At 51.6% G+C, this 20,907-nt stretch overlaps 2 protein-coding genes across 2 annotated transcripts; one reads left to right on the top strand and one right to left on the bottom strand.

The window, feature by feature from the left end:
* Window positions 1–5,143, bottom strand: LOC123351405. Its single transcript, XM_044990722.1, has 5 exons — window positions 5,013–5,143; window positions 4,073–4,384; window positions 2,744–2,854; window positions 1,263–1,309; window positions 1–427 (listed from the first exon to the last, which is right to left on the bottom strand). The coding sequence occupies exons 1-5, from the start codon at window positions 5,122–5,124 to the stop codon at window positions 332–334; spliced, it is 678 nt and encodes a 225-aa protein (XP_044846657.1). The 5' UTR covers window positions 5,125–5,143; the 3' UTR covers window positions 1–331.
* Window positions 5,144–11,529: 6,386 nt separating this feature from the next.
* APH1A (aph-1 homolog A, gamma-secretase subunit) lies at window positions 11,530–19,017 on the top strand. The gene is made up of 7 exons (XM_044991975.1): window positions 11,530–11,788; window positions 13,571–13,741; window positions 14,071–14,144; window positions 14,866–14,988; window positions 15,878–16,005; window positions 16,566–16,689; window positions 17,454–19,017. Exons 1-7 carry the CDS (start codon window positions 11,676–11,678, stop codon window positions 17,516–17,518), a joined length of 798 nt encoding a protein of 265 aa, XP_044847910.1. The 5' UTR covers window positions 11,530–11,675; the 3' UTR covers window positions 17,519–19,017.
* Window positions 19,018–20,907: the final 1,890 nt, after the last annotated feature.

The raw sequence follows: 20,907 nt of genomic DNA, 5'->3' as shown, positions 1-20,907 counted from the left end.
TACATTTTAATTAGCTGCAAAGCCACGTGCCTACAAGGGGCTTACACTAACGTAACTAACTTGTCAAGTATCAGAGGGGTAGCCGTGTTAGTCTGGCTCTGTAGAAGCAGCAAAGAATCCTGTGGCACCTTATAGACTAACAGACGTTTTGCAGCTTGAGCTTTCGTGGGTGAATACCCACTTCTTCGGATGCAAGCAGTAACTAACTTGGTTTTGCTCGATCGGTGCAGAGATTGAGCTTAGATGAGCCCTGGGAGCCAGGAAGAATCCAGCTCATGCCATTCGGATCAGCAGTCAATTTGCCAGTTCAGATCCCCCTGTACCAGGTAGGTCAGGATTTTGCACTCTTCCCTCTCGCCGGTCGCTCCTTTGTGCTCCGGCCACGCTGCCTCGAATCAAAATCCAGCTGACAGTATACGATCCCATCCTGAATGGTGACAGTTAGTAAAATTAACCCCACTCCTGTATCGGTATCAGCTGTGGCAGGACTGACCATCAAAGTGAGCTTACCCTCCCCAGGCCTTATTAAAATTTCCTTCTTCCGCCTCTGCCTTCCCTATCGATGGTGTTTTGTCTAATTGGAAACCGTCCCTGGAGTCTGACTTTCAGAAGTTGGTTAGTGACAACCTTTGCTCTTACAGGGCCTTTCCTGTGCAAATTTCAAAGAGCTTTAAAATATCATTTCTCTCTCTTTATGGTCCTTATCTGCCCCCGCCCCTTTATTCTAGTATCTGAGCACCTGGATTATTAATGTCTTTATTCCTGCCCCCATGTGGGGCAGGGTTATTTCCCCCATTTTACAGAGGGGAACTGAGCCACACCGAGGCTAAGTGACTTGCCCAATGTCACATGGGGAATCTGTAGCAGAATTGACACCAACCGGGTCTCCCAAGTCCCAGGTTAGTACCCTAACCATTGGGCCATCTTTCCTCTCTCTGTTAAGGGCTAATGACCTGCTCATACCATGAGACAGACTCTGCCCTGAAGATCTTACAACTGCAACCAATGAATGAAACCTCCCAGAATTCCCCTGCTTCTCCCTATTTTGCAGATGGGGAAACTGAGGCATGGAGCCATTTGGGGACTTGCCCAACATCACACACAGAGTTGAGATAGAGCCCAGTTCCCTCCCCCACCCCCGTTCTGCTACTTTTGCCATTAAACCCACTTTATGGATCAATCCATCTAGGTCCCTAAGTGAATGGGAGCATTTGAAACGTCTGGGACGGACAGCGACAGAGAAAGTTGGTAAAGGGCCGTACCTGGTGCTCCTCTGGGGCTGGCGGTGCTGAGCTGCAGGCCTGGAACCCTGACACAGACAGAGACATTTGTAAGGCCCTGTTTCATTGGCATTTCCCCAAAAGGAGCATACAGACTAATGGGGCCCCCGCGCAGTGTGTGGGCATTGCTCCGCCGTGCCCAGCGCAGGGCAGACAGACAGATGGTTGTATTCAGAGATTTAGCACCCATAACTTGACAAAATATGGACCAGGAATAACTTGATCAAAAGCATCTAAGGGATCAGGGACCGGATCCTCAAAAAGATTTAGGTGCCTAACTCCCATGGGGACCTATGTCCTTTAGGTGCTTGTGAAAACGTTGCCCTGGGGAGAGCTGGTCTCACTGAAAGTCACTGGGACTTGGGCCAGGTCTCTACTACAGACTTCTGCCAGCCTCGCTGTCGTGCAGGGGTACGAAGAGGAGCAAGCCCTGCCTGACGCAGCTGTGCTGGCAGACGACCCAGTGTAGACTCAGTTGTATCAGCAAAACTGCACTTTTCCCGGTGTAGCTTTTCTCGCGTGGGGGAGCTGGAATAATCGGCCCTGGTAAAAGCACAGCTTTGCTGGTATCAGCTGTGTCCTCACGAGGGACCCTTTGCCATAGGGATGTGACTGCACCAGTGAAGCCTTCCAAGTGGAGACCTGGACAAAGTCTCATTGAAAGTCAGTGCTCACAAGGGCTAGATTTTCAAAGGTGTTTATGCAGATAGGCGCCTATTGGGATTTCTGAAAGCACCGCAGCAGGTGAAGTGCCAAACTCCCATGGGTGTCAATGGGATTTAGGTGCCTGGGTGCGTTTGCAAATCCCACGAGGTGCCTCTCTGTGTCTCTAGGTGCTTAAAGACCTTTGAAAATCTGGCCCTCGGTCACTTTTGAAAATGTTCCCCTCCACCCACAGCAGCTCCATGGGTCCATTGCTTCCCTTCATTGCCAAAATCAAACTTTTCTCCAGAGGCGGGAAACAAGTTACAGAGGTCAGGCCTGATTCGGTCTGCCCTGCACCGCGTGCAGACAGCGGCACCGATCGGAGTCAATCAGGACTGCTCTGATCCGGTAGCGTTTCGAACCCACCTTGCCCAGGGTTACATAACCATCCCAGGGGCCCAAACCCCCTCCCCGTTACACCAGTTTGGCACGCATGTAATTTCATTGACTTTAGCGGGGTTGCCCGGATTCACAGCAGGTGAGTGAGAGGAGAATCAGACATGCTGCAGGGCAGTGGAGAATCAGACCCTCGGAAAACAAAGCTACTGAGATCAGGCAGTGTGACAAATAGAATCACAGAACCGTAGGCCTGGAAGGGACCTCGAGGCAGGACTCAGTATCATCTAGACCATCCCTGACAGGTGTTTGTCTAATATACAGTGTGTTCAGTCATCCCAGGAGCGGCTAATGCCCTGGGGTGAAGCACAGGAATGGGATTTCACTCTGCAGGCGTTTCTGGGATGAGCTGTGTTCATTACCTCGAGTGGAAGGGCAGCAAATCCACACAAGGCTCAGAGACACCATCAACAGCACCAGGGCTCCCCCCACTGCCAGGGGAACGACGTACTGAAAGCATCCATTGTCAACGCCTGGGGAGGAAGCAGACACACCTGGCTCACTTGGGTAGAGACGGTCATGATTGCACAGCGTGTAAGGAGCTGGGCAGGACACGGTTTGCCAGTCCCCTGAATATTCTCCAGACACTGAAAAATGTTCCCGTCCCAAATCAGGAGAAAAAAGTCGATATCTCAAACTTCTGTGACCCAAAAATCCAAAACAAACAAAGGAACAAACACCGGGTTTGGGTCAATGAAAATATTTTGTTTCAATTTTGACCTTTTCTTCTTAACGTATTTTTAGTCTGAATTTACTAAAACGTCTCCGTGAAAAGGTTTCACCTGAAAAGCTGAAACTTTCCGGTTCAGCAACGTAGAAAGGGACATTTCCACGATTTTGAAGCTTTCCTCCAAAAGTTTGTCAAGTTTGTCCAGACTGACCCTGTCTCCTGAACTGTTTTGGTTTTGACAAATTGACACGTCTTGGCACAAGAAGGTTAATTGAAAAATTCCCCACCAGCTTTACCATGTAACATTTCACCCTGATTTTTTAGCTCTGCAGAACAAGCCAGCAGGAGCCTTCGATCCATTTCACTCTCCCTTTTCATTAGGCCAATGAATAATATTCCCCTGGGTCAGTGATTTAGCCTGTTACCAGGACCTACTCTGCAGCTTCTGCCACTCCTCTCCCTTCTGTACCCCATGAGAGCCCCTCTCCCAGGGATATTTGGTACTATTTCACCGTGGAACATACTTCACATATGGGCTTTTTGTGCACATTGGATCAGGCCAGTATAGTCTTTTTCCGACCTAACTATTCCCATCACGATGTGAAGAGGTGTGATCCCTCACTGACAGGTGCTCCTACTGTAGGCTTTTACCACTGCCGCCCGTTTCCCCCATGGGAGTGGCTTTGCTAAACCGGTACAAAGCACAGCTTTCCTGATGTAGCTGCATCCACACCGGAAGCACTTTGCCTGTAGAGCATACTGGGATTGCGACACCAGCAAAGCACTCCTAGTGTAGACATGGCCTCAGAAAGAAGAGTGCCTCTTCTTTCCCCTCTCAAAGTTCCTTGCACGTCTCTCTGCACCTAATTAACTAAGAGGTTCATACATTCCAGCTTTCTGTGATGACTATTTATTTTTTTAATTTATAATTTCAAAGCAGCCTTGACTGAGGGCGCTTCCTGTGGCTATAGCTTAGATCTTACTCCCCTGTAACTCCAGAAGCAAAGATAAAATCACTCACGTTCACTATACCTGGCACTTTTCTTAACACTGTTGCCAGAAGAGTTGAATTTGACTTCACAGGTGAGAATTTTCGCACTGGTCCAGGTGTCCTTCGGGATGCTAATGTGATTTATGAGTATTAAGGATCCATCCTTTGCTTTCAGTGATCGCATTAGTGCCTGTTCCTGCCGATCCCCAGAAATATTCCAGGAAATTTGGACTGGGTTGTAAACTCCATGGACAATGCAAGCCAGATCAACCGTCCAGGTGGAGATGAGACCGGGGAGAGATGGAGCAAGAAGCAAAACCCAGCTGCTGGTGGTGTAGCTGTCTGAGCAGAATAGAGCAGAGAATTTATTGTTCCATCCTGTGTCTGACTCACAACAGACCTGCCGGCTGTTTATTATCTAATTAAGGGCACCGATTTTACCTTGTTACAATTGTACACTTCCACTGAAGTCAATACAATTACATTGGTGTAACGGATGGGCTCTTAGGAATGTTAATATCGTGAGATGGGGATTGATTCAAAGTAAAAAAATGCTGCGAAAAGAAAAGCATAAATTTGGCTAAATGTATTCATGGCTGTTAGGTCAAAAACATCCCCAGTCTGGCAGCTATAAATAGTGATGAGAGTAAAACTAAAATGCTTTGAGATCTACTGGTGGAAAGCACTAGGTATGTGCTAGGTGGGTTTATTATTATTATTCAGGAGCTCTTTAAAATAAAGCCTGTCATCTTTGACCATTAATTAATTTTTAATTGAAAACCCCCAAAACTGCAAAATCAGCTGCTTAGCAGCTTTGTTTAGTTGTCGTTTTTCAGCTTAGTTTCCCCTTTTCAGCCATTTCAGCTTTGAAAATTGTACTAGGTTGTTCCATTTTCCTGTTGTTGTTTTTTTAACATCTCAGCGTTGTCGATCACTTTTCCCCTTGAGTTACACCATTATCTTTCCTTACCTCCAACAATCAGTGTGGATCCATTGTCAAAAATCAGATAGCTGCTGGATTTAACTGCACAGTAATAGTTACCAGAGTCCTTCTGCTGGACGTTGTAGATTTCCAGTGTCATGCCGTGTCTCTCGGGTTTGCAAGCAAACGTACTTACATTTTGATCATTTAAGCATTTCTTGATGCAGGTGGGCCCCTCACCTTCTCTTCTCCTGTACCAATAAACCGAAATGCCACCTCCTTCCAGTTTTTCTTTGGAAGAACAGGGGATCTTTGCCGTAGCACTAACTTCGACAAACAGGAATCGCTGAGTGGGGTACAGAGATAACTGTGCTCCCAACGCTGCAGAGATAAAACAGGGTACAGTGATTAACCTCCATTCGTCCTCGGCTACAAAATAAACTGGACACTTAGAATCCAAATGAATTAATCTTCATAACGTTCATGCTCTGTAACGGTGCCTTGTCAGAGATCATCCTAAAACTATATCAAAGCATGTGGATCTTTTAAGCTCTCTGAGCCTATAATAGCTGTTCCGTTTTCTCAATTCTAAATGTAAATGCTCTAAGAAATGCTGAAGGATTTTACCCATGGAAGACAAGAGCAGGTATCTGAGAAGCGGCATGTCTGTAGGAGTAAATAATGACCATCCTGCAACCCCAGCTCAAGGGCTGCTGTCTACTATACTGCAAAAGAGTCCAATAACATGAGCAGTGAACGCCTCCCTGGGGGATGGGCTGTGGCAGGTATTTGCACAGAAATCACGCTGGCCGGGGCATGTTCCAAGAGTAGATCGCCCCATTACTTGAAGGTGCTGGATTATTTCTGCTAGCCCCAAATTGCCCTCCTGGTTTTTGCTAACGATCACCAACAACTGGGACCTCGCTAGGGCGACCAGACAGCAAGCGTGAAAAATCAGGACAAGGTGGTGGGTAATAGGAACCCATATTAAAAAAAGCCCCAAATATCAGGACTGTCCCTATAAAATCGGGACATCTGGTCACCCTAGACCTAGCACACGACGTCTTTCTAACATTGCAGCATGTTGATTCTCCCAGACAGAGAGACGCACCACCCATTACAAATATGTCCTTTGCTCACATCAGATCTATACCTTCGAAGTGCCTAAAACTGAAACCGACTCTGGGAGGAGGCCGGCGGTGGGGGCTGCGGACCCAAAGAGACGGACTATCCCATTGGAACTGTCACCCACCTTGTCTGGTTCTCACTGGTGTTAAATGAGCAGAAGCCGTGATGGCCCCATGCTGCTGTCTGCTCATTTTAGGCCCTGAACCTGCACTGAGAGTTGCCTGGGTAAATCCCTGTTTGCACGGAACCCCATTAAAATCATGGGAGTCCACCTGGGTGCAGGAGTCTGACCAAGCAATTTTCAGGGCAGGATCAGGGCCTTAGCTTGTATGTCCAGCTACATACTATGTGAAGTTATTGCTTGTGTTATGCTGAAGTAAAGTCAGAGGATCCTGGTTCCTTCAGACTCATGGAAACAGCACAGGGGCGCTGAATGTCCATCACCGCACTGACTGACCTGCTCCCAGTGCCATCACTTATGCCAATGCAAAATGGTTTCCCCGCTTTATTTGACTGGAATGGTAGCATTGTGCACTCACGTCGCCTGGGGGCAAAGGACTGCACATGCTGGGAGTGAGGCCCAAGAGGGGGGTGTCGTGAGTCAGGCTGGGCGAAATTTTTCATCCAAAACGTCTGGCGGGTGAACAATGCTGATTCAGTGACACCGAACGTTTGGCAAATCTTTGCCAAATGGTTTTGATTGAAAAACAAAGAAAGACATTTGGAGAAACTCGAAACGTTTTGCTTTTTCGGTTCAAAAATGACTTTTCCTCCCTAACATTTGTGTGAATTTTATTTAAAAAAAAACACAAATAAAAAATGTATAAAAGTGGTCAGAAACAAAACATTTCATTCCACCCACAATGTTTTTTTTTAACTTTTTGATTCGCAGGAAATTTTGAAACATTTTGTGTTTAGTTTGGCTTGAAATAATTTTTTCCCCCATATTTGCCAGTGAACTAGGAAATCCATTAGACGTCCCACTCTGGTTCTGAGCTTATTCCACCAAGCGAATAGCTGAAAATGAACCGGCTTTGCAAAAGTGCCTAGCTCAGGCCCAGAATTGCTTGGGTTGCTTCGATTATGATATAGATGAAAAAAGGAACGACATTTTACTCATCCATCAAAAAATAATGACTGACTTCTGGTGAAAAGTGGGGTGGAATTTTGCCAGGCTGTAATAAACAAAGAAACAGCAGTGACTATTGTAGTAACACACAGGGGCTCCTATCGTGCCAGGCATAGCACAAACACACAGTGAAAGACGGTACCTGTCTTAGATATTCGTCTGGCCCCAATTGCCATAGTATCTGAGCAGCTCACAGTTCTTCATGGTATGGATCTTTACAACCTGCTTGTGAGGGAGGGCAGTGCTATTACCCCATTGTACAGATGGGGAAACTGAGGCATGGCACGACTAAGCGATTTTTCCAAGGACACCCAGCAGGTCAGTAGCAGAGCTTGGAATAGATCCCAGGTCTCCTGAGTCCTCATACAGTGCCTGGCCTACTAGACAATGCTGCTGCTCCATGTGACACTTTCTGAAGGAACAGAGGGACCAAGGAAGCATAGCCGTCCTTATCTGGTTCGTTTGCATCATCTGGCATTTTATGCCCCCAGTTCCACAGGCTGCATTATTTCAGAAGTGGAAATGGAAAGAATGCGTATTGGATTTCGGAAAGATTTGACGATGCAGGCTATAAAAAACCCTGACGGTGCAGTCGTGCTTTTTACTGGCCTCATTTTAAATAAAAATGCAACAAGCGAAGCCACATCACAGAGTCTGTGGTCTTGGACAAAAGGGTGAGTCAGAGACCCAGCAAGATGGTCAAGGTGAGAATTCAAAGAGCTCATGTCTCTGCACGCTGAATGGAAAAAGAGATGCGGCCAGTTCTGTATCATTTCCTTCCTGGTCTCGCCTTCAATGAGAACACAAAATAGGATGCCCAAAGTTGGGGGAGTTTTTGAAATACCGCAGGCTGGGTCTGCGCTGATGGGGGAACTTAAAGGAAATGCAAGAGTAAGAGTGAGCGCTGCAGAGCTGGGCTGATGTCACCTATACGACAGGATGCATTTGTATAGCATCTCTCAGCATGGTCTCAGAGGGCTTTGCAAAATGATCTCTCTACTGCAAATGAGAGCCAACGGGGAGTGTACTGTCTCAGAAGGCAGGGAACAGGCTCCAGAGCCTTTCCCTTCGAAGGCCTTGTCTAGCACCGGCTGGGGATTTTCCAACAAAAAGATTTTTCTATGGAAAATGCTGATTTGTCCCAACCGAAGCTGTTCACAGGAAAAGTTTGGTTTCAACGAATCTCCCAGTTAGAAACGTGGGAGGAAGGAACAGGTTTGAAATTGTCAGAACATTTTGACGTTTTCGAAATAAAGAGTTTCATTTTTCAGTTCAAAGTCACTTTTTGTTTCAAAATTTCAGTTGATTTATACGACAAAAAAGGTCAAAACGTGGGAAATAGGACAAAATTGAAATGTCTGGTGACCCAATATGAAAAAAAATTCAGCTATTAGTTTGCAATTTTTTTTTGAGATGTCAAGTTTTCATCCCAATTCCGGGTGGGAAAAAAATGTCAAAAATCTCAAAAACTCTCACAGAATGGGAAAACCATTTCCCACCCAGCTCTAACCTGGTCTACAAACCAAAGCTGTCTTGCTTTAACTACACCAGTATAGTTAGATCAGTACAACTCCCCTTGTCTCGATGTAGTTATACTGATAGAAAACTGCTGATCACACTACAGCTCCTTTCCATATGGAAAGGGAAATTAGCTATCCTATATAAGGCATCTTTATACTGGTATAACTGTATCCACACTGTACTGTACTGGCATAACTATTCTGGTAAGAAATCACACTGCTAACCAACATATTTATACCCGTGTAACTTTTCAGTGTAGATCAGGCCTACGTCACAGGTTCAAATCCAGTTGTCATTTTGATGGCCACCGTGAAATGTTGTAGGACTCAAACTAAAACTGCTCAGAGCCTGCACCTGTCCACTTGGCATTTACTTGTTTGTAGTCAGGGCAATGAAGCCAAGACATGGAAACAGAACTCCCATCTCCCCCCAGCTATGGGCCCTGCAGCTCAGGGTTGAGACTGAGGGGCGAGGCGGGGAATTTGCCATGCTGTTCTCTGGACTGACAATCAGAAGACTCCAGTCTCCAGGACTGTCAACTTCTCTCTTCTTAGCGTCAGTAAAGTCACTTTTTAAATTAAAAATGGAAAGCAGCAGAGAGTAAATGCACCTTGAATTCAATTCTAAAAGCTGCAATGCACTGACAGCTCAGAGGGAGCCGGCAACTGCAATGGCAAAGGTCTCCTGCAGCCCCATTGATCCATCCCAGTATAGAGTCGAGGCACATTAATGGCCAAAGACAGCCTCAGCTCTGGGCATGAAACTCCCTCTGACATGAATGGGATCCGGGTTATAGAAGTACAGGTATTTGATCCTACAGATACTAGGGCAAAGGTATTCCATTGAACTCAATGGTGTTAGACACCCTAAACCCTTTGGAGGAGCTGGGCCTACGAACATATAACGATGAATTGATAAACAAGGCTGTGAATATTAACAAAGGCTGATTTTTAGAAATGCTTTTCAGCTCACGTTCACTTCGTTTGGAGACGTGGATGCTCTGAAAATCAGGTCCTAAGGAGTTTAAAACCAGAAAGAACTAATACTTCCCTTTACTGCTCCTGGGGCTTTCATTTTTAAAGTTTATTCCCTTTCATCTTCTATTAGATTGTTTCACTTTTTGCCCCCTGCCTTTTACATATGTGTTGTTTTTTAATTCAGTAGGAAGGTTGCTAGCTCAGCTGATGTTTAAGCAAGGCTGGAGCTCAGCGCCCTGAAATGTTTGTTCATTTCAACCACAAGCTGTGATCAGTGTTGGGTTAGTTATTTTTTATTCAGAGGGTTAATTGGATTGCCAATTCTGGGCGCTGCAATGAAATGTGATTCTATCACAGTGACACCTTGTGGATGAATGGAAATTTAAGCTGGGCGACTGCTAACAAAAAATCCAGGGAGCCATACAGACCCCGTTAAAAATAGTATTGCCAATCCTGAGCATTCAAAAATCATGTCAGGTCAGGCCCCTCAAAATCATTCACTGGCTTACAAATCATGAGATTTTTAAAAAGAACCACTGTGGGGTTCTTTTCATTTGCTTTCTGGGGTCGTAGCCTTTAGGGGTCATATTTTCACAGTTTAGACATGAGAGTGAGAAACTTATTTTTGTAAAAAAAAAATGAAAGTTGAAATTCTCGCATAGTAACTTGACTCTAGGAGCTGGGGCTTTAAGAAAAGCACCCATTAGGCTCTGTAAGAAATATATGAAATAATCACACATTATTAGTTATTATTATTTGTGTAGTGGCAGCACCTAGGGGCTCCAATCTGGGGTCAGGAATCCACTGTGCTAGGTGCTGTACAAACACAGAACAGAAAAAAAGAGCCCCAGCAGGCTCATTAGAAGGATTTTGTCTCGCACCCATTTGTCTCCATGCTGTGCCTCGAGCTGGTGGATACTGTTTAAGGGTGTGTGGATTTTGGGGGGGGGGAGGAATGACTCCCCCCAAAACCCTGGACTTGTGGGGAGTTCAGCCCCAGATCCAAACTTTGCAACTTTAGTTTTCTGTGCATTTTTCATTAAGACATTAGCAAAAGCCCTGCCCAGTCCAGCCCTGCCCGGAGCAGGCAGCATTCTGGGGATGCACCTCCGCTCTGAGCATCCGCGCGCCCACGCGGCCTCTGGCTCCAGGCCGTGGCCCCGCCCAGAAAACTACAACTCCCGCCATGCCGTGGGGCGGGGCGGTTGAGCGATGCCGGCGACAACCTAGCCCGGGGGCACGCGTCCCGCCTCCGCCCCCGCCACGCCCATTGGCCAGCCAGGCCACGTCAATCCGCTGGAGGCGGGGCCCACTGCCGGGCTTTGTCGTCCCCTGCTCGGCTTCCGTAGCGGGAGGGAGCGCAGGTGCGGCAGCCGGCGGCTCTCAGCCAGGGGTAGCGGTGGGGCGGCCTGACCCCAGTCCCCCAACTCTCCCGGGCCCCAGAGCCTGATCCCCCACAGCCCCTCCCCCTCCCCTGGGCCCCAGAGACTGACCCCCCCCGCAGCCCCTCCCCCTCCCCTGGGCCCCAGAGACTGACCCCCCCCCCGCAACTCCTCCCCCCAATCCTGGGCCCCGGAGCCTGACCCCCCCCAGCCCCTCCCCCCAGTCCTGGGCCCCAGAGCCTGATCCCCCGTCCCTCCCCCTCCCCTGGGCCCCGGAGCCTGACCCCCCCACACACAGCCCCTCCCTCCAGTCCTGACCCACCCCCCCCACAGCCCCTCCCCCCAGTCCTGGGCCCCAGAGCCAGACCCCCCCGCAGCCCCTCCCCCCCCAGTCCTGACCCACCCCCCACAGCCCCTCCCCCTGTCCTGGGCTCCAGAGCCTGCCCGTCCCGCCCCCCTCCAGCCCCAAAGCCTGACCCCCCCTCGCTCTGAGCCTGCCCCCCCCAGCCCCAGATTTTGATCCCCCCCCACCCAGTCCTGGGCCCCAGAACCTGACGCCCACCCCCCTGCAGCCATGGGGGCCACCGTGTTCTTCGGCTGTACGTTCGTGGCCTTCGGCCCGGCCTTCTCCCTCTTCCTGCTCACTGTGGCTGGGGACCCGCTCCGGGTCATCATCCTGGTGGCGGGGTGAGTCTGGGGCTGGGGACAGCTTCCCCCCGGGGGAGAGCTGCCTGGGGGGCGGGGGGTTGGTAATGGGGACTTCTCGTGTGGCGTCTGGAGGGGCTGGGTACTGGGGGTGGAGCTGGGGGCTGAGGGGGCTCCCCCATGGAAGTCGTGCTAGGGCTGGGTACTGGGGGTGGAGCTGGGGACTCCCCCATGGAAGTCATGCTAGTGCTGGGTGAATCAAGGGGGGATCCTTGGTGAGGAGGTGCAGGGAACACTCTTCCCCCCCCCCCCCCGCGCATGCATGATCCACCTGGTGGTGGGGTGGGTCCATACTGGGTATCCTCTCTGGGGCAGGAGCTGGACTTGTCTAGGGTCCTAGTCAGGGTGTGTGTTGAGGTGGCGGTGCTAGAGACCCCTGTGGGGGAGCTGGAGGGGGAACCCTTGGATGATCATACTGGCAGCTGGGGGTGGGGACTCATTGGGATGGGGGGTTGCTAGGGACCCCGTCAGGTTGATCGTCACATGGGGGAGGTCTGGGATGAGATGAAGGTTGCCCCTGTCTCTGGGTGACACCTGGGCTAGGCTGAGTCTCCCCCATTCCAGGCAGAGTGAGACTTGAACTTTCTAGCACTGTTTGGAAAGTGGAAAACTAACCCTGCATTTCCTGGCTTCTCACCTTCTGTTTTCTGCCTTTCGGACATAACTCTGAACATTCTTGGGAGGATTAAGTTGCCCCCCACGTCTCCTGGTTTCCCAGCAATTGAGTTCCTGGACTTCAACTCTCGTGTTCCAGAAGGGACACAATGGCCACAGCCTTATCTGCACCTTAGCCATGTAATCTATGTACCAAGGGTACAGGCTGGGTGAGACATCTCCAACGGGTGCCAAACAGCAGCTCCTGAGCTACGGCGCAAGTGTGGTCTGGATTTAAACCACCTTTGCTACTCTGAAGTCCACCCAGTGCTCAGTGTTTGCACTGTCCTGTTGTGCAGGATCTCTTTGGGGTGGGGGTTCGGATTGGCTGCTTTAGCTGCTGTGCAGTGTTCTATGTTGTGCTCTTAAAGAGCCGGTTATGTGTGTCTCTTGGCTGCAGGCTGACCCTGTAATACAATATCCCTCAGTGAGTCTCTGGCAGCCGGGATTGAACATTGGACCTCTGGGTAGAAAACCATAAGGCTCTACTGCCTGAACTAAAAGACCCACATTGGAGCAGGCTCATGAATGGCCCTGTCACCACTATGGGGTGATAGAGCACCCCACCAAGTGGGCGGGGGTTACAGGCTCCTTGTGACAAATGGACATTTATTATTTGCAAAAAAACTATATTGAAACCTTTCGTAAGACCGCCCAGTATTTGCTCCTCTGTGTTGACTGTTGCAGGAGCTGCCAGTCAATCAGTAACAACACCTGGTGATGCCCGTGAGTCAGCAGCAGCGTGAGGTGTTTGCTGCTTATGGAAGGGAGTTGGAGCAGCCCAGATCAATGGTTGTAGTGGGCTGTTTCTCACCGCAGGGATGGGCCTGGGAAGGAGACCCATGTTCTTGAATCTTCCCCATTCTACGGAGAGGAAGTGCTTTGCCCCGAGTTGCTGAGTGAGTCAGTGTCAGCTCTAGGAGTGGAGCCTAGGCCAAACACTTCCTTCTTGCCCCCTGCCTGGGAGAAGCATGGCTCACACAAGCATGATCAAGTGTGGTATGAGATGATAAAAGTTCCCTTACTGAGCGCATGACCCACAGGGAAACTGCTGCAGTGACAACACACATCTTAGCTTGTTTCCCATGTCTCTCTCTTTCTCTCTGACAGGGCGTTTTTCTGGCTAGTTTCCCTGCTGCTGGCCTCTTTGATCTGGTTCATTTCAGTGCAGCTCAGCAATCGGGAGGACTCCAGGCTGCAGTACGGCCTCCTGGTCTTTGGGGCCGCGGTGTCGGTGCTGCTGCAGGAGGCGTTTCGATTTGCCTACTTCAAGCTACTCAAGTAAGAGCACCCCTCTAGGAGCAGCCTGTTTCCCCCTGTGTGAAGTGGGGCCCGTGAGGCTGCCCTCCTGGGGAAGGTGCTATGAGATCTGCCGATGAAAAGCACTAGATCAGAGCTAGGCATTATTATTAGAAACCGCGGGTGGCCCCTGATCGTCGAACCCGCTCCCAAGTGTGTTGCCCCCGTGTCTTGTAGATATGATCAATTAGCTGCTCTTTTTCTCTGCCACTTGCTTGATCAATACCACCTCCCCCTGTATGCGCCAGCCCCCCTCCCGGCGCCTGTCCTGCTTCAAACCCATCGGCCGTTCTCTTTCCTCTGACCCCCAGGAAAGCCGACGAAGGCTTGGCCACGCTCAGTGAGGATGGGCAGTCTCCCGTCTCCCTCAAGCAGATGGCCTATGGTGAGTAAGCTGCTGGGCAAGAGCCTGTGCTTCCCCTCCCCCCGCGTAAGTGACTGACCCCTCCACGCACCGCAGGTCTAGGGTGCCCAGATACCACGGTGATGGGGGTGGTATAAGAGTTGGGACAGAGCAGCCAGGCACTGCTGACTCTGCGTTGCAATCGCTGGCTGGCCGTCCTGCTTCCCTCTGGTAACTTCTGCCACTTGCCGGCAGCCTTGGCAGAAGTTGCATCTTCCTCCCCTTCCCCTCCCTGCCCCAGAACACATTGGACACAGCCCTGCGATGCACTGAATTCTCCAGGCATCTCCGGATGGTAAGTCTGGCTCCTCGCCTCCTGGGAGAGCAGGGGTAACGGGGAAGAGGCCGGGGAACTCCCCCGCGATTGTCAAAGTTATCCAAGTATCAGAGGGGGAGCCGTGTTAGTCTGGATCTGTAAAAGCAGCAAAGAATCCTGTGGCACCTTATAGACTAACAGACGTTTTGCAGCATGAGCTTTCGTGGGTGAATACCCACTTCGTCAGATGCAATACCCACTTCGTCTCTTGCATCCGACGAAGTGGGTATTCACCCACGAAAGCTCATGCTGCAAAACGTCTGTTAGTCTATAAGGTGCCACAGGATTCTTTGCAGCTTTTAAAGTTATCCAAAGCTCATTGTGGTGCTTTGCGCAGCCATTGGTAACTTCAATGCTGTTTGGTCAATATCCTCTTCCTCCTCCTAGTATCGGGGCTGTCCTTCGGGATCATCAGTGGGGTCTTCTCGGTCATTAACATCCTGGCGGACTCCATAGGGCCGGGCATCGTAGGGATCCACGGGGATTCGCCTTATTACTTCATCACGTCAGGTAAGGCAGAAGCCCCTGTGCGCTTGGGAATGATGGGGCTGTTCCCGCCCTGATGCCGTTTATTGGGCTGGGCTCAAAGCCCAGGTCAAATGCAGCAGGAGGAACCAGCTTTCCCTCCGGCTGCAGAAGATCAGGTACACCCAGAACCAGAGGAGACTGTTGGGGTGTGACGCAAGGCTGCCCCGTCCCTCCCTGTCAGCCAAGAGCTAAATATATCACCGCAGCAGCAGCCATCTTGGGAGGCAGTGCTGTCTACTGGTTAGAGCAGGAAACCGGGAGTCTAGGGAGCCATTGTTAATCCTGGCCCCGTTGATGTAAACGGTAAACCTCCTTTTTGATGTCAGTCGGGTTCCGGTCCCGGCTCTGCCACTGATTATTGTGTGACCTTGGGCCCTCACTAAAAAGGTGGCTCCCTGCTGGTGGGGCTCTGAATCTTGATGACTAGCACGTGTCTTGAGAGCCCGGGATGAAAGGGGCTAGAAGAGGGTTATCGTTACGTAGCCTGGAGGAACCGCTTTTGGCTACAGCTGTGAATCCTTCTTCCTAATGAGATGTGACACCTAGGCCCTCATTGTGTAGGGTCGCTAATGATCCCCATAAAGACCGGGATGTTAGCCTCAAATGTATCCCCTTTCCCAACTTCAGATTCCACTGGAGAAACGATTCCCACCTCCTCCTATAAAAGCTTATTGTGTGGGTTGGCTGCTGGGCTCCACTCCAGAGGTGGCTGCATTTCAGTAGCTATGCACAAACCTGTCTGCAAAATGCTTCGGGATCCTCCAGCTGGAAATGTGGCATAGAAGTGGGGAGACTGTGGTAACATGTTGCTGTTGTGAAGGTTTGGGGTGCTGACACCGCACTGGTCTGACCCCCCATCTCTCTCTCTCAGCATTCCTGACCATGGCCGTCGTTTTCCTACACACGTTCTGGGGGGTGATCTTCTTCGACGCCTGCGAGAGGCGGCGGTATTGGTCCCTGGCGCTGGTGGTGGCCAGTCACCTGGTCACGTCGGGGTTGGTGAGTGGGGCTGAAGTCGTTGCTGGATAGAGAGAGGTGATCGGCTCCGACGGGGATGACCGGCAGTGCGGGGATGGCGCTGCCCTGGGCTTTGGGGGGAGGATGGGAGCCGGGGGGAGTGGGAAATGGGATAGTCTGCGCTACTTGTACACTTGTCTTCTGTAATGTCACAAAAGCTCATTCAGGGCTAGTGACTCCCTGTTCTGCCCCTTCCCCTGCGGCAGCTGATCCTGACGTGCTTGTGAGGAGATGGGGCTGGAGGGGGCTTAAGCAGAGTTAATAAAGGATTTACGGATCCCGAAAGCCCCTTGCAAGGGGCTCTGTATTATCCACTAAGCTCCTCATGGTGCAGAAGTTGCAGCAGGGATCAGCATTGCTCTGCTCGGGGTGTGGGGGTTGGAGGGAATGCTGCCCGTCTCCCCCGCCCCCAAAGACTTAGATGTGACAGTGTGGAGCAGACTGCCTGGACCGGGGGCAGTCGCTGGGACCAGGTGCCAGGGCTCTGCAGGGAGACGGAAGGCAGCAGCACTTCTGACTCGCTCTCCCTCCATCTCTCCTAGACGTTCCTGAATCCCTGGTACCAGGCCAGCCTCATCCCCATTTACATCATCACCGTCTCCATGGGCGTCTGGGCCTTCTTCACGGCCGGAGGCTCCTTGCGCAGCGTCCTCGCCTGCCTCTCCTGTAAGGATCTAGCCGGCCCCCTCGGGCGGGTGGGGGGAGCAATACCACATTTGCTGAAAGTGCTCGATAGCGGCACTGATCCACTCAGGAGACTCCCTTGGCCTAAGGGTGCTGTGGGGGGCACTGGCACATGGACAGCGGCTGCCTAATGACACGCTCCAGAACGAGTGGCTCGAAATGATGCAAGCTAGGAAGCCCTCTGACCCTGATCCTACTTGGCCTGCAGGGGGAGGGGGAAGCGAGTGGGATGGGATTAGCCAGGGATTTCCACTAGATTGGGACTGCTCCACCCCTGATGTCTGGTGCGGGAGGGCTGTTCCCCCGGAGCGCAGGCTCTCCTGTGGTAAGACTCCCAGCCAGGCGCTGGGGCTGGGATTGCACAGACGCTGCTCCATCACCAACTGGCTGAACGCAGCGATGGGGAAACAGCCCTAGTGGGTCCTAGTCCTCTCCCAGCCCCACGAGCCGTAGCCCTGGCCCTGCGAGACGTTCGCTCGCCGTTGGCCTGTTCAGTCCTTGCTCTCGCAGCTGAGATCCCCAGCAAGGAGACTGGTGGGGGCCACGTAGTGCCGGTGACGTCCACCCTGGAGCAGCCTCCCCTGCTAGGGCACAGGCTGCGGCTGATCTCAAGCCTCCTGCGGAAGCTGGATTTGAACCTGTGAGCCAGAGGTAGAAGGGTATGAAACCTTTAAGCCACCCAGCTCAGCCAGGCCCCCGGCTGCCGGGGACTGCCTGAGCTACTGACCTTTGCCCTTCCCTTGCAGGTAAACAGGAGGAAGACAACCGAGTGATGGTGTACTCTGCGCTGCAGGTCCCCGTCGAGGACTGAGCGCCTCCTCAGGCCGCCGCCTGCCTGCCAGAGACAGCCAGGGAAGACCAGTACCCCAAGCGCCCTGTTCTCTGCAGCTGGGAGCAGCCTGGGACACCCCCTCCCCGTGGCAGGAGCTGGGGCGTGGGACTCTGAGCCTGTCAGAGCAGCTCGCCCTGCTCATGGGGCTGGGCCGCTGCGCTGGTGGAGACGTGGCTGGGATTGCGAGGCTGAGTCCTGTGGGGCCCTGGCGGTCTCTGTTCTGTGGATTCAGGGGCCTGGGGCACCGCCGGACTTTCTTTCCCTCCTGTCAGCTGCAAAGGACTGAAGCTCTGCTCGGGCCTCTTGGACTGAAACCTGCCCAGAATCGGGCTCATGGCGGGTCTTGCAAACTCCGGTGCCCCCTCCCCGTACGAACGCGCTGCCCGTTTTGGAGGCGAATTGTCCCGCGGCTCCTCTGTCTGACTGGGACTGCAGCAGAGGGTGCTGGAAAGTCCTGTCCGGTAGCACTGACGCCCGTCGCTTTTTAATTGGTCTTTGATTGGCATCTATTTCTCTGTATCTCTGCTGATACCATAGGGTCTGGGTTAGCGCCTCGGTTGGTGGAGCAGGGAGCCTGTCTGGCTGCCTGCCCCCTCCCCTGGGGCCACGAAGGAGCCTCTGAACTCTGAGCCTCGCCCCAGGGTTTGTGGTGGTGAGGGCAGCTGTGGCTTTTCTGTGTTTGCCGCGGTGCCAGTGTGACCGGCTCAGCTGGGAACTCACCCGCCGGCAAAGGGCCTGTTTTGGGGAGAGCTCAGCTGGAACGGAACTCTAAAAGGCTGGGGTTTGCCTTCCCCCTGAGGTGCAACCAACCCTGCTAACGTCCGTTAGCAGCTGGCTGAGGGCGCCCCCTGCAGGGTTAGTGAGCCCAAGATCCCTGGGTGATGGTCTAGAAACTCTACAGCATTCTGGCCTTGGGCTCCTCCCCAGCAACGCACGCATGTGTCTCAGCCTGCAGCTACATGTGGGAAGCATCTGGGGCAAAGGTAGGCATGCATCCTGTGTTGCTCCCAGGCACCCTGTACTGGGAGGTCATGCAGCAGCCATGGGGGGTGCAGCGTGCAAGTCATGCCCCAGAATGGAGGGGAAGGATCTGATTTAGGGTGCGCTGCTGCAGAACGGCTTGCAGGATTGCTGGCTCTGCAAGGGCTAATCTGCGGTAGCAGGCACTGCCCAGCTATCGGCAATACCACGCAGCAGCTCGTCTCCAGAAAACCAGATGCTTCCGGTGCTGTGGAAGAGGGCCGAGCGGTGCTGCTTTGTTCGGGAGCTAAAAGGGTTGCCTCGCAAACCTCATCCCGGAGACTCCCTGAGGGTGGAGAGCAGCGACAGGCCGGTCGCTGTCTGCTACAAGAAGGTGAAAATCTCTGTGTGTGTTTGTTTTTCCCCTAAGTTTGGGAGAAGATTCACTACATGTCTGTAAAATTGGGATTTTTTTAAAATATTTTTTTGATTCAGAGTAAAATCCTTTTAATAGAGACGCTGTGATGACTAATAAAGCCTTCTTTTGTAATGGGGCGGGAGTGAGACCTGGTGTTTCCTTCTGGCCACGTCTGGGGTAAATCCACTTATTTTAGGGGGGCAGGGGGAGATTGTATCCCTGCCTAGGGAATCTCCACTATGGGCCATGAGATATAGGGTGTCCTGATATTTTGCGGCACTCTGCTTTTTTTTTGGCTCTGCTGGTGACCCCCCCCGACCCCTCCCACCCACCCCCGTGTGTCCTGATATTTTCCTCCTCTCATCTGGTCACCCTAGTGAGATAGGCCCTGCCCTGAAGAGCTCCCAGTCTAGACACACTGGGGGAGGAGAGGAAACTGAGGCACAGAGTTCAAGTGACTTGCCCAGGGTCATGTGGCAGGTCAGTGGCAGAGTTGGGAATAGAACCCAACTCTCCTGCACCCCGTCTAGCACCCTCCCGCCTGGGCCATGCTGCGAGACCCCTTGCGACACGCTCGGCCAAGCCTCGGAGACTTGCGAAAACGCACTTTCATTGTGAAATCTCTCCCATCAGCCTGGCTACTTCTTCAGTGCAGTGTCTTGGAACCAGCCTACTTGTGATTCTTACCAAGTCCCTTCTCTCACCTCTTCCAGCTAAGCCTTACATGCTAAACTCCTTAACCCTTGCACCATCCCTGGGCAGAAAATATTCCAAATGTAGGTGCTGCTAAGTGAGCAGCCCAGCTAGCGATAGGGGGTGGGAGTAGAACTCTCTCTAACTAGCTTTCTGTGGCACAGACTTGCTCTTTATTCTCTCTTCCTGCTTTCCCAGCTTCCTGTGGTGCAGAACTTACCCCTCGATAGCCGAGAAGCAGGGTTTGGTGGTGCCCAGCCACCAGCAGGGGGAGCACGGGGCTTTGGCAAGTTCATGCCAATCCTGCAATGCAGGAGGCAGCTGCCTCTCCTAAGTAACAGGCCGTGGTTTGTCTATGCAGCAATGTTTCTGCCATGGTGACTGGGTTCTGGGCATCTGCCTCTAAATGTGCGTTCTGGGTCGTTGGCAGCTGTTAGCAAGAACTAATGGGTGACGTTTCCGTGCCTCTGTTTCCCTGTCACCGAAATCAAGACTCATCATGCTGGCAGGGTCGATGGGGGTTCAGATCTCGGGACTGAGGGTGCTAGAAAACCAGCAAGGCAATGAATGAGGGCTCGTCTGCACAGTGTGTTCATGAAACCAGGTGCGGCGTAAATTCTAGTGCGCACCAGCTTGTCCCGTGGGGCCCCTGCTGGCATGCGCTAAACATTCCCTAGAACGCGCTAATGTAGTCCCCTTTCAAACGGTCCTACCTTGACATGCACTAGGGAACTTTTAGTGTGCGGCAGCGCAGCCCAAACAGCCTGGTTTAGGGTGCAACATGCTGGTGTACGTTGGAATTTACACCCCAGCTGGGGTGGGTTAATGCACCGTATAGACAATTCCAGAGAGATGCAAAGCAGTCCTGGCTCCAGCTGGCGCTGCGGGGCGGGTGCAAGTTCCATTTCACAAATGATTTTTGAGATTTCTAAATCTGGCTTTGTGCCACGTTGGAACAAAAACTGAAAACTTCCAAATTCTCCAGGGAACATCGGTGCTCAAAACCTCTTGATTTTTGACTTCTTGATTTTGTGTTGGGTTAGAGAATATAAGGCAACATTTTAAAAAAACTATGGCAAGTTGTTTCCCAAAACAAAATTAAACGTTTTGTTCCCAAAATGTCACCCTGGGCCACTTCACTACCTACCTGCTTTGTCTGAAACAAAATTCTGGCAGAATGGCCGGATTTTGCAGAGGGTTCAGGTTTTGATAGAAGTGCATCTCCCCCTGCAATATGGTTTGTCACAGCTTGTCCAACTAGCTCAATGTCTGACCCTGTTTCCCTGGCTTAGCTGGG

Source organism: Mauremys mutica, chromosome 17, assembly GCF_020497125.1.
Source record: "Mauremys mutica isolate MM-2020 ecotype Southern chromosome 17, ASM2049712v1, whole genome shotgun sequence".
NCBI classification, from domain to species: Eukaryota; Metazoa; Chordata; order Testudines; family Geoemydidae; genus Mauremys; species Mauremys mutica.
This window is presented reverse-complemented; position numbering and strand designations above follow the sequence as displayed.

Excerpts from the sequence above, each read along its gene's own strand:
- LOC123351405 (XM_044990722.1), bottom strand. The coding sequence starts at position 5,124 with ATGACACTGGAAATCTACAACGTCCAGCAGAAGGACTCTGGTAACTAT. Across the intron at positions 2,855-4,072 it reads AAGTGCCAGGTATAGTGAAC|GCGTTGACAATGGATGCTTT; the intron begins GTGAGTGATTTT and ends CTTCCTCCCCAG. Across the intron at positions 1,310-2,743 it reads TTGCTGCCCTTCCACTCGAG|GGTTCCAGGCCTGCAGCTCA; the intron begins GTAATGAACACA and ends TGTCTGTGTCAG.
- APH1A (XM_044991975.1), top strand. The coding sequence starts at position 11,676 with ATGGGGGCCACCGTGTTCTTCGGCTGTACGTTCGTGGCCTTCGGCCCG. Across the intron at positions 11,789-13,570 it reads GTCATCATCCTGGTGGCGGG|GGCGTTTTTCTGGCTAGTTT; the intron begins GTGAGTCTGGGG and ends TCTCTCTGACAG. Across the intron at positions 16,690-17,453 it reads CGTCCTCGCCTGCCTCTCCT|GTAAACAGGAGGAAGACAAC; the intron begins GTAAGGATCTAG and ends CTTCCCTTGCAG.